This window comes from Doryrhamphus excisus, chromosome 11 (assembly GCF_030265055.1).
Source record: "Doryrhamphus excisus isolate RoL2022-K1 chromosome 11, RoL_Dexc_1.0, whole genome shotgun sequence".
Taxonomy (NCBI): Eukaryota; Metazoa; Chordata; class Actinopteri; order Syngnathiformes; family Syngnathidae; genus Doryrhamphus; species Doryrhamphus excisus.
The window spans coordinates 7,548,080-7,561,607 of record NC_080476.1 but is presented as its reverse complement, the minus strand read 5'-3'; the positions used below and the strand labels follow the sequence as shown (position 1 = coordinate 7,561,607).

General features: G+C 40.2%; 1 protein-coding gene across 3 annotated transcripts in view; it reads left to right on the top strand.

Moving 5' to 3' along the window:
• ephb4a (eph receptor B4a) overlaps positions 1 to 5,130 on the top strand; it is a 43,149-nt gene extending 38,019 nt beyond the window's left edge. For 2 of the 3 annotated variants that reach the window (XM_058086889.1, XM_058086888.1), the window contains exons 16-17: positions 326 to 484; positions 2,259 to 5,130. In XM_058086889.1, coding sequence (XP_057942872.1) covers positions 326 to 484; positions 2,259 to 2,367 — 268 coding nt within the window. In that variant the 3' untranslated portion in view covers positions 2,368 to 5,130. The remainder of the gene's footprint in view (positions 1 to 325; positions 485 to 2,258) is intronic. The other variant, XM_058086890.1, reaches the window with a different exon arrangement.
• The last annotated feature ends 8,398 nt before the right edge of the window (positions 5,131 to 13,528 follow it).

Here is a 13,528-nt window from a genome sequence, read left to right as displayed (position 1 = left end):
AAGCTTTGACAGTCACGTGACAGGCATCCTTCCTCCTGCTGCTCAGTCTTATATAGCACCCTCAAGTCCTGCTGTGACCTGTCAGCAGCTTGCTGTGCACGTTTCCCTCCGTCCACATTTTAGCTGTCCCCCAGCTTGTATACAGCAGAGGACATTCCACCCCTGACAAACCCCATTGTTTGTCCCTGTCACTCACCTCAGCCTCACATTATACCTCTGCATGCTGTCAGGACTGTGGCTGCAGGACATTTGTGCTTCTCCCTGTTGTTGTGGTGACAGTCAGTGTAAGTTGTCCCTTTGTTTCCTCCTCTCCTCCCTCCCCCAGGCCCTCCTACCCCCTGCTCGGCCAGCGCTCGCCTCTGCCCCTCTCGTCCTGTGCGTCAGTGGGGGAATGGTTGAGGGCTATCAAGATGGAGCGTTACGAGGACAGCTTCCTGCAAGCCGGACTCACCTCTGTTGAACAGCTGGGCCAGATCAGCACACAGTCAGTCCTTACTTAAGTTTTCTTATAGTACCGCGCTGCTTGTTGTAAAACAGCACTCGGTTGAGGAACTGCGTGTGTGAATTATTCATTTTAAATTGATAAGAGAGAATATCGAAGAATGTTCTGTTGAGGAAAATCATAGCATAGATGTAGCACCACTTCGCATATCGGGGGCCCAAGCCAAACCCAATCATCGGGCCCCTCCACGTCCTGGCTCTGCGCTGCTAAAACTTTTATACCAGCTCAACTCGAGGTCCTCAATGTTGGCAGCAGCTGGTTACAATGATAAGAACATTAAGCAACATCTAATGTACTTTACTGCTTTAATACTCACATCTTTGTGATGAAAAGCATCACTCGCATCATCCTAAGAACTAGCTTTGCGGCTGCCATGGTACAGTCAAGAGTGTTGTGTGTCCATGTTTGTTCTTTGGACTATGAAAAAAGTTCACACCTTCACTCGGGGGCAGTCCAAACGATCATTATGGATTACGCATTTTGATGTACTGTAGTTTTAAGCACCATGAATTAAGAGGAAACAGTCATAAATATAATTTTGTTATGAGACATTTTGGAGCCACTGCAAATCTCGTGGCTCTGGGCCGGAGCGCCCATGCTGTCATGCTGTCAAGAGACTAAAACAGCGCCTCTGCTGGTTGCAGTCCAGTATTGCACTCCATTCATTCCAACCAGTTTGACGGCAATCTTATGTCCAAAAAACATTTTGGTATTATAATTTGTATTCATTTTAATTGGGCATGACTTTACATTTGAATCAATGGGAGCGTTTTTAGTGATAACTAGTTTTAATATAGTTATATTGAAGGTTGATTTTGTGGGGCCACTGCACTATATTATTTGCTAATACTGCCTAATGGGCCAGCTGGCATGCATGAATATTTAAAGTTATATTTGCAGTTGAAACACTACAAAAGTTGCAACTCTAAAATAGATTAAATATATTAAATGTAAAATGTATTAAATATATAAATTCAACATAACAAGTTGCATTTTTTGGTTTTGTTTGAAGATTATTTAGCTTATTTTGAGTCTTACATCTCGGATTTCAATATAATATTACTTAAATTAGCATATTTGTATAACACAGTGGTGACAAAAAAGGGTCTTTTTAGTTAAAAATAAGCACTTTTGATCTCGATTTTGCTCAGATTTCCCACTTTTTGTAGTGTGTCAAATTAGGTATGCTTTGCAGCCTCTCAGCATTATGATGATCTGCTGTATCCACGGCGACAGTCAGTTACAGTCAACTAGTGGTTTCATTCCGTTTCTCTATTATTCTAATGAGTCTGACAGGAAAGCATTTAGAATCCTAGAAATACTTGCAGTATTTGTATGGTTTGTAAGCATTGAAAAGTATTTCATTGGTTTAAATTGTTTAATTACACGGACAAGACATTGGTAGACATTCTGATGCTGCATTCAAGACTGCTGGGAAGTAGGAAATATCTAGTTGCTTACAGGGTCTGTCCTCAAAGGTTTTGATATGTGACGTTTTACATTCATGCAATGCAGAGGTACAGTTGTACTGTTCTCTGTTGGACGTTTTTCCCCAGTTTTCCCGAATGCAACATAAGGAGGCCATGCTACAAATGTCACACATGGAAATCTAGAAGATCATAGTACTTCCGAAGAGATCATGTATATATAGATAGTATCCCTATGGTTGAGAACCTCATCATTTATACTCAATTTTCAGGATTTTCAAACATTGAGTAGAATACGGAAATTCAAATTTTGTGTTTGTTTTCGCCAGAGACTTGCTGCACATGGGCGTGACCTTGGCCGGCCATCAGAGGAAGATTCTGTCCAGTATCCAGACCATGAGCTTCCAGAACAAAAGCACCACACCTGTGACCTTCTAGCTCACGTGTCACACCCTCCCACCTTCCTCCTCCCCGTCATCTGGACGTCAAAATGTGAGCCCGGAGCACTCCCATGACCCACTATGAACTCAAAAGAGAGACATAGTAAAAGGTTGTTATTATCACCTGGAAATCCACGAATCCGTCAGAGTTGCCAAGAAACTCTGTCATCGTGGGCTGTGCTTTTTTGATATTGAATGCCCCATTTGAAGTGTCAAGCAAAGAGAGACAAATAAAGCAGACTGATGAAAAGCAGCTGCTTGTCAAAGAAGCTAAAGGCCAATGACAGGGCGTCACACTCTTGTGTTAATACACACAAGAACCACTTTGACACGTCTGCTTCCATCTGGATCACAGCTTTCATATGAAGGACACTTGAACTGTGCGGGATTTTTTTTTTTGTATTCATTTGATTTCATCATGACCTCCTCTTTACTCAGGTGCGGCGTGTAGAGCAGGCTTTGCTGTCCTCGCTTGGAATCATAAAACTCCTCTTATCCTCCAGCGTGAAGGATACATGGAGATAGGGACACATATCAGCACTTGTGTCGTTAACAGTGACGTGCGGGTTGGCTGAGGCAGGTGAGGCCGCGCCTCAAAAGTAAAAAAAAAACAACGAATTATGATAAAATAAAATAAAATGAAAAATCGGAAGCAGAAATTGCCAAATTTGCACATTTCCTTATGGAAGACAGGGCACAAACCGGACAAATACAGAGAAACATATCGGTGCTGCAGGACTTCTCACTATGAATGGGTGGGGGCATGTTTTTTGTAAACTTTATTGAAACCCACCACCAGCAGCGCCAGCTAGAGCTACATTTAGCTACAAGTCAAATGCACTAAATATATTTTTATGATCTATCTGATGTGATCAGACTTTTAAAAGTCGGGGTGTCCCAATTCCCAATACAAGTTTTTCACTTCCGCTATCTTGTTAGCGTACTCTGTTGTGATCACCTGAGGTCTGCATGATGGAGTCTGGAATGGACTTGTTGTGTTTTTTTTAATCCTTTCAGCCTTTCCTCCACACGGAAACGGCATTCCGGGTGGACTTTTCCAAAATCTACAAACGTGGTTGCCATGTAGACAAGCAAACCTATTCAAATAGAGGGGAAGACCACACATGTTTTTTTCAGTATTATATTTCCCCCTCGGGCATCTCTGTGTGGAGTTTGCATGTTTTCCCCGTGCATGTGTGGGTTTTCTCCGGGTACTCCGGTTTCCTCCCACATTCCAAAAACATGCTAGGTTAATTGGTGACTCCAAATTGTCCATAGGTATGAATGTGAGTGTGAATGGCTGTTTGTCTATATGTGCCCTGTGATTGGCTGGCGACCAGTCCAGGGTGAACCCCGCCTCTCGCCCGAAGACAGCTAGGGTAAGCTCCAGCATGCCCGCAACTCTCATAAGGATAAGCAGTATAGAAAATGGGTGGATAAAAAAAGTATTAACATAAAAACTCTCAAGGAGAGTCAGTGCCTCACCAGCCATGAACCTCACCGCACGTCACCGGCTGTTACAGAGGGAACGCTCATCTCTTCTCACTCCATGTGTGGTATCTTTGTGTGTGATTGGGATATTTCTGTATTTCTTTTATGATGGAAACAACATGGACCAAACAGGACTAGAGAAGACCCTCCAGCTGGCCTTAAAGCTGTCAGTGCTGATGTTGATCATTTTCTAGTGCCATTCTTTGGTGGATGCCTATCCCAATGAAGAATAATAGGTCAGGTGACCTCATTTAAATGTACTGCAAAAGATTGCTTTGACTGTATTTTTACTGTATTATTTTTCCTTATGTAAACAATGTGAAATGTTTGTTTTTTGCGTCACGCTATACAAAACGTCCTCCTAAAGCATTGCTAACAATGCACCCAGTGTGCTGGAGCCCCTGGTTTTAGAATGGAATGCTAACAAGAGCACAGAGCGGCTGTTTGATTAACACCCCCCCCCCCCCCCCCTTTCACTTGTCTTACTGACTACAAGCGCTTGTTAAAGGAAAAAATTCACATTTTTACTGAAAGATGTGGCATCTTTCTTAAAGGGTAAGTCCAATATTTCTGGCATTTATGACAATTAGTTAGCATAATGTCCCCCAGGAGGCTGGCAGCCCTGCAGTGCAAGAGCATCCTGCCAAAGAGCCACATTGGATACAAAAGAAACGCACACTGCTTCTTTCTAAATGGCCCATAAGACACCGAACCCCTTTTTTTTTTAGCTGGCATTTTGGATTTTAATTTGCACCACTCAAGATAAGTGAGTTAAAGCAGACAGCCCCCCCCCCACCCACCTCCATACGCTGTACCTGTGGGGGCAGATTCAAGCTCACAGGAGCTTAAATATGGCTTTCCTATCATCTGGGATCATTTTCCGTGGCTTTAAGAAGATTGAGGTGCAATTAACCCTCGCGCTGATTAACCAGAAGCCGCTGAAATGAGGGCGCAGGAAGTGTGTGACCATTTTTTTTATAATCAATACAGAGTGGACTTAAGACTCCAATCAGTGTAAATGAAACGGGCGCTTAGTGCGTCGTCTTTTCTAACCTTCATCTCTGTAAACCATGACAAGCCTTCATCCAAAGCACTGGGATGTGATGCAAGACGTTCCTATGAAGGCTGACTGGAAAATGTTGATCTTCATATTGAAGATCTCAGTATAGTCAGTCCACTTTGAAATCATGACAAAAAGATATGTTTGATTACCGTCCTGTGTGTAGACTAATTTGTATGCAATATTCATAAATAAACATACTCATAAATATTCAGTGGCTATGATGTTTTTCTTGGACTTGTGTTGATGTATTTTGGTGGGGTGTTTTTAGACTTCAGCTCATCTGATGCAGGGGGCACATACTGAAAAATCAAAGGACGCAGGGTCCACCTTGATACTTTTTATTTATATTATTGTATTTTTAATAACAAAGCTTTAAAAAAAACATGAATACAGTAGCGCTTGGCTGCAAGGGTTATGAAAAAACAAGTCATTGAGACAGCCATACATTTTTGAAGAGAGCTAGGGTAGGCTCAAGCAAAATGGAAGATGGATGGATGGCTGGCTCCTGTTATCTTGACCTCGATGTACTCCTTCAATTTTGGTTCAACTTTTGCAATCAAGTGACAGTTGTAATTATTCGATTTATTATTTCGATTGATTAATTATTGTCTTTTCAATTGCCATTGTTCACTTGAGACGGGAAGCGAACAAGCTAAATGTTGGGCCTCACTTTGGACACCCCTGATCTAAACGATTCATTCCACAAGTGTGCTTTGCTTTTTTTGTACGTTTTGGGGTTTGTTTTTTCTGTGATACTACCACAAGAAAAAACATACCAAAGAGGAACATGTGATGATAACATGTGATGATGACCAAAGAAGTGAAAATGGAACACATCTGTGTCCAGGCTGCATAGTACAATATACAGTACCTTTTGCCAGCAATGATAAGAACGACATGAAAAGAATGTATTCTTCTTTTTACACCTGTATGACAGTTAGGAATGTTTAAAGGCCTTGCTGCACTTTTGGCCTATAAATGTAGTTAGAATGTTTCCCGTATTAAATGATGCCAAAGTTTCAGATAATGAGATTTGTGCATTTGAGAGTGAGCCCTGAACAAAGTTTGGGATGGCTCAAAATGCTCGGTTTCAGAGGACGTTTAAAAAAAATAAATGGCCATTTATTATCAACTCCTATAAAGTTGGGTTCGACAGGTAGCGGCACAACACTGGAAGTCCTCCTAAGCACTTGGGAGAGTGACCAACCAGTGGGTGGAATACATTAAACTGTTTTCATGGGAGGCACAAAATCTACAGAAATACAGCTTGAATAGGTGCAGATTCTGGAAGATTTTTCTCTGCTGGTTATTGTGTGTGGCTGCTCTATAGGAGTCCACAACTCAATATAAAGGGACTCATATGAGCATAATAGCATCCCCTTTATACACTATGACTACATCATGAATCAGAAAAGTGTAGATTTATCAATTATTTAACGATACATAGGTTACCTTCTTGTCACCTTTGTATGACTGTAAAGACTGTTAATATAGCATAATGCGACTACATCTACATTAAAGTCTACGTGTAACATATGACAACATAAGAATCGTACTTTCTGCCCCGGGAAATGAAATACGTATAGATCTTACAGAGCTGACTTACCTGAAAATTTTTGTCAAAAAAAAAAACCTAGGTTGTTATTTTAAGAAACATGGAGAACAGGTACTGTACACAATCCGTTGGGAGCCCCATTTTGCACAAGGGGGAGTATTATCGGCAAATGCGCAAAGGATGCACATGGCTGCCGTGAGCCACAGAGCACCAAGTAAAGTATTTTTTGTATAATTCTATACTTCTTCTTTCTCTTTGGGCTTTTCTGTTCACGGGTCGCCACGTCAAATCAATCTCCTCCATCCAACCCTGTCTTCTACATCTGTCGCTCTCACACCAACTACCCTCATGTCCTCCTTCACTACATCCATAAACCTCCTCTTTGGTCTTCCTCTACGCATCCTACCTGGCAGCTCTAAACGCAGCATCCTTCTACCAATATATTCACTATCTCTCCTCTGGACATGTCCCAACCATCTCAGTCTGGCCTCTCTGACTTTATCTCCAAGGCCTCTAACATGTAATGTCCCTCTGATGTACTCCTTCCTGATCCTATCCATCCTGGTCACTCCCAATGAGAACCTCAGCATCCTCATCTCTGCTACCTCCAGTTTCCTGCCTTTACTAAAATTATATATATTTTTCCTCTCTATACTATACACTTTTATGGCCTTATAAGAACGTGGAAATTGCATTAAATACATGTTTTTCCATGTCGGCAGTTTGACTGGCAAACAGATCCAATGAAAGTTCATTGTAATGGATGGGTAATCATGTTGGCCCTTTAAGAGCCACAGTCTACATCCAGATAAGATCACAGTGTTTAGCTGTCTTGAGTCTGCTCTGACAAGCCCATGTGAGCCAGTCCGACTCCTGCCTTAAAGTCTTAATGGCTCCAATAAAGCAGATGCACCTTTTGACCGAAGACACCACTTCCAGATCTGTTTCAGCCGAAGCTTCCTTTTATTGCTAACAGATGTTTTACGGCAGCTCCTGGTCTCTTTTGTGCGTATCATAAAAGAGCTAACAGGGTGTTTTATTTAGTTTTTGGGTCTCTCATCTATCCCAGCGCCCCACTTTTTATTCATAGGAGAGGAATACCTCCTCCTTGTGTTCCTCCAGAGAGCGTTTGCCTTCCGGGTTGAGGAGCTTGTCCTCTCCTATGCTTCCCTTCCTGGTCCACAGCCCTTTTTAATCAGGAGATGTTCTTTTCTTCTCCTGCGCCTCAGGCTCAGATTGGCTCATAGTGAAGAAGAAGACGAAGATGAAGAAAACTCTGTAACCTGCCAGGATTTTTTCCGAGTCTTCCTGATTCATGTTCTTTGATTAGCTCCTTTACTGATTCATTGCTCCGCTTCTGTTGCTCCTGTGTGGCCCAAACAACGGAGGTAAATAAAGAACAGCGTTGACTTTTTTTTTTTTAATAAAAAGCAAGCCTGGCATTCATCCCTTTTTTTTTCCATGTCTGTCAGTGCTTTGAATGACCCTTGACCTCAGCATATAGCACAAATCCAGCTGCAGCTTTTGTCCCGCTGTCTGAATGGCTATTCATTAGCACGCACACCAACCAGCTTTTTGCATTTGGCGGATTGTGTCATTCCACTCACATTCCTTTGTGCATTGGAGTGTGTGTGCATGTGTGTGTGTGTGTGTGTGGGTCAGTCAGTGCGACAGGTACGAGTGTGTGTGTGAAAGCAAATAAGGGGGGTTGGGGAAGGGCACGGGAAGCAGCATGTGATCCTGTATGGAAAGAAAATAGTCACGCTACTGTTACAAATGCATGTTACACAAGGACATATGGAAATGAGTCTTTCAAAATGTCAGCGATAATGTGTGTGCGTGTGTGTGTGTGTGTGTGTGTGTGCAACTCTGAAAGGATATATGCATTTGTAAAAGTATTTATGTTAACTTCAAACTTATTTTGCGGCCCCTTTTTCTTCTCATATAGTTTGCATTTCTAAAGGTATTCAAATGTGTGTGTGTGTGTGTGTTGAACAGGTATCCACATGTGTGGACGTGAAAGCTCAATGGGGGAGGGCAGCTGGATGGAGAGAAAATAGGTTCAATATTGCTACAAATGCATAATACATGTTTACCTCATATTCATTCTTTTACATAGAAAATAATGGAAATAGAAATAAGATCGTCCCTGAAAAAAAATGTTGTGGCTTCACTGTAATTAATATTTTTTCAGAAATATTGAAATGAATAAATCATGTTATTACGTGGTTGAATATGGTCCATTATCAGTGAAAATTTCAAGCAGATTACATATTTTTATATGTTTACATTTTTATATATTTTATTTATACATATTTTTTGCCCAAATTAAGCATCCATCTATCCATTTTCTATGCTGCTTAACCTGTCGGTATGCTGGAGCCTATCCCAGCCTTCACCGTGGACAGATCGTCAGCCAATCAATCATTCACACTCACATTCATCCATCGTATGGGCCGAACATGCAAACTATACACAGAGATGCCAAGCGAAGAATCGAACCCAGGTCTTCCTGATCTCCTGACTATGTGCAAATCACTCTTCCACCGTCAAACATAGGATTGGCTAAAATAACTAAAATACAAAAATATGAAGCATCAGAAGACGCATTCAAAGACGCTGTGAATAATATGTGGTATTCTCCACTGGTCATTAGACTTGATCGCCAGAACAACAGGCTTTCTTTTGCAGGTTTGAATTATCTCACAACAGCCACAATAAACCCTAATAAAAATTACTAATAAAAACACAGACTACAGTTTTTGTAGTGAGCCCCCAACATAACGTTGTCTTTTTTGTGTTCATTATTTACATGTATTTAAAATTTTCTGCACGTAAAACTATAAAAATGCGTTTTTGGGTGTCTGGGATGGATTCATTGGATTTAGATGATTACTTATGGGAAACATTGATTTGGTTAGAGTCCGTTTTGGTTAAAGACCGGCATTCTGGAACAGATTAGTGATGCTAACCAAGACTCTACTGTAATTCCACTTTTGAGGTTCCACTGTAGGTCTACAATTGAGGCTTTAAATGCAGCTTGTCTTTTAGTCCTTTGAAGCAGAAAGGAAGACATTGAGATGAAGAATAAAAACAAACATTTCTCTCCCAACTTCAGCTATCAGATTTCCTTTGACTTCATCCAAATGCATCAATGTTTCTGAGCCAAGAAGCCAATTAGACCATGCTTCACCTTTCATGATGCACCCGCCATGTTTCTCATTCCATGAGATCTTTTGGCAGTGCAACGCTCCTTGCTGTTTGTCATCACGTCTGTTGACTAAAAAAGTGCTGTGCCAGGCCAACGGCTGACCCACCTGCTCAAACAGAGCTAGCTAAGACTGTCATTACACTCTCAGGCTGCAGGGAAGTTGATTGTGGAATTAACTTTGGACTTTTCACCACCCCCTCACTCTTCTCCTCGGAATTATCATTATCATCATCACTTGCATTCTACTTCATTTCACATAGATTACTTCCGAGCTGTCGCTTTCAGACTGCGTTTGTCCAAATTGAATTGTTTAACTTCCAAATTAAAATCTCCAATTGCACAGCCTGCGTCTCCTTTGCACACCTGGTTTTGGTTTTGCTGACAGTCGACATGAAAACACACAAGATGTCCTATTTGCAGTAAAGCGTCTACCTTTTAGTCAAGAAACCATATTTGCTAGTTTAAACTTAAGTTGAATTGGATGCCAGGTGCTTCACTAGCCAATCAAGGACGACATATGATCATTTATTCCTATGTCTGAATATGTGGGGCCTGAAAATATTTTATATATGGCATTAACTTAAATTAAAGGGGACCTGTTGTGCTTATTCTTCCACCCTTTGTATTGAGTTGTGGACTCCTATAGAGCAACTACACATGATAGAAAGCTTTCGAGATTTTCCAGAATCTGCACCTATTCCAGCTGTATTACCCTGGCTTTCCAAAATCGTCTGTTTTAATTTATTACAACCACAGCCCGCTTCTTTACAGTTTGTATTTGGGAACGCCCATAAAAAAAGAAGTGCCACTCACTGTGATGTCACAGGGAGCCGGTGTTAGAAGAAACACCTCTGAAACAGAGCATTCAGAGCCATCCTAAACATCTTTCGGGGCTCACTCCCAAATGCGCAAACCTCATTATTTGAAACTTTGGCATAGTTTAACTCGATAATACAACATTCTAACTACATTTGTAGGTTGGAAAAGGGGAGAGCATTGTATGTCCCCTTTAAATTAAATCAAAGAACACTTGCATATTCTTATAGGAAAAACAATAAGTAAAGTAAGATGATTTCAGTAAATGAAAATGTTCTGTTAATAAAATAAAATAAAATAAAATAAAATAAAATAAAATAAAATAAAATAAAATAAAATGAAATGAATTAAATTAAAATTTGAAATTAAAATTTGAAATTAAAATTTGAAATTAAAATTTGAAATTAAATTAAATTAAATTAAATTAAATTAAATTAAATTAAATTAAATTAAATTAAATTAAATTAAATTAAATTAAATTAAATTAAATTAAATTAAATTAAATTAAATTAAATTAAATTAAAAATACTGTAATCTGAAGAACACTTATGCAGTAATGAGTCAGCATGTGGATATATACCGCATAGTGCTCACTAATACAGATTTGAGCAAATCTGCAATAAATACATAAGCCTTTTATTTGCATAGTGTGCAGCTAAGAAACAAAAGTGCTGTGGCCTTATTTTTGTTGGATTATTCCAAAGGTTAAGTAGGTTTCCATCACGTGTTATTCCTCCAAAATGACCATAATTCAGCCAGGTTCAAAGAGAGGATCATATTTTCACTGGAGGTGTTGCAGGGGTGAAGAATGTGAACGTGAACACTAACACCTTCACGAGTAGCGTCTGGGCCCCCTTCAGGTCCCCTGTGGGGCTCTCTTTTTATAGTGTGTGTTTTGTGCAGTGCCAAGATGTCGTCTTGTGAGGAAATGAAAGAAGTGTGAGGTTCCCTGATAGCTCTCAGTGTGAACCATCCCATATTCCGAAACTCGAGCCACATGCTTGAGAAAGGAGAGGGATTAAGGTTGTCGGAGAACTATCACATTCCTCAACGAGTCTTTGTGTGTGTGTGCGTGAAATTGTGCCAGCATGTCCAGGAGCATGTTAAACACGTTTGTGATCACGGTGATTGATTTCCTTTTTGAAAGTCTGCTCACCGAAACTTAGATGGATGGTGTCACACTCTTAACCTCTCACGGAGGCCTGGCTTGCACGTGCTCAGTCACCCCAAGTCACCCTCTCACCTCGCCATCCCGCAGGAATAAATCTCAAAAAGCTGCTCCCCCTGCACAATCATCATCATTCATTATTATGCAACCCCCCCCATCTTCCCCAAAAGGTTCCCAAATTGGCTCTTTTCATAGATGATGACCTCACAAACAAGCAAAAGTTGCTACACTAAGACGTTTCTTGTGCTTAAACTCTGCCTTTAGGCTGCATAATAAACGCTGCTGGACCCGAGTGCCCTCATGCAGTGTCAGTTCATTTAGGATGAATGACAGCCTATCATAACGCTTGATTATACTGTAAAAACATGGCCGCTCACATCTATTACTGACTGTGTGTGTTTGCCTCATATTGTGTCAATCTGCAGGGGCACCCACTGTGTGTGTGTGTGTGTGTGTGTGTGCACACAGGACCCCCATTTAAAGACATAAGCACATGGTTATGATTTCAGCCACATCTGGATGCAATATGACACCAAGGAGGACAGGGGGCAGCAATGCATGTTTGTACAAAGTCAACTGTAATCTGAAAAAGTGATCAAATTACAGGCAGTTAGAGGAATCTGATAAGGTGGCGCTTTAAGACTATTCATTAATTACAGCAATTTGATAACAAGGAAGTTGGTAACTTGGTAGAAAATGGCTCATTTGGCATTAAACACATTTTTATTTAACATGGATCTGATTGCGCTGACTGAAATGTGAGCGTAATCGCCAGATTACATGAAATTGTAATCTGAATACAGCAATCAGAGTACATTCAAGATAAACCGGGATCCAATTACTTTGATGACATTTAATCAGTTAACAGTATCAATGACCACATTTCAGAGTACTACACATAATTAAATTAAAGAGAAAGTATGCAGTATTTCACGTAATCAGATCACACACCGAATATAATCTGGTTTGCTGGTTAATTTTACACACTGCAGTGCGACCCAAAGTAAAGCAGTCATTGTGCCACGAGCACCTTCTAGCGGTCAGAAAAATCATTGCAGGCCTCCATGCGTTATATCAAGGTTGTCCAAACTTTTTGACTGATGACAATACTGACAAATCAAAGCACGTCAGGAGCCACTTTGATATTTTTAGGAATGTTCTTAATGTTTTGAAAATGCGTATATATAGGATATATACGTATATATGTATGTATACAGTACAGTGGTGTGAAAATTAATTTTTTTGCATGTTTGCCACAGTTAAATGTTGGATCTTGGGGTCACTTCACTTGGGAAGGTTCCCCACCGATCCAATTTATTTTTCCATTTGTGGATAATGGCTCTCAGTGTGGTTTGCTGGAGTCCCAATGTTTTAAACATGGCATTATAACCTTTTCCAGACAGTTAATGTAAGTTAGGTTACAATATGTTTTAACAGGGGAGCAATCTTTTTTTAATAATAAAATTAATTCAAAAACTGCATTTTGTGTTGTGTTCAGTTTTGTTGCCAATGACTAATATTTAAATTAGTTTGATGATCTGTAACATGCTAAATTGAAATACAAAGCTTTGTGTCATCGGGGCCCTCCAAAGCCTTTTTTGTTTATTTATATTTTTACATTTTTATAAAATGTGAGTATGTAATTTAGTGCACTTTTTTCTGCTTTTGAAATCTGTCAGTTTAACCGTGCATTTAGTCTACTTTATCTTAAAATAGTGTGTGTGTGTGGGGGGCGGGGGATTGCAGACAATGTGTACCTGCAGAGGAAACATGCAGTACACCATATCCAAAATTAGTGTATTATGTGTTATTAGAGTAATGTATATGAACATATATATCTTTGGGAAAATACAAT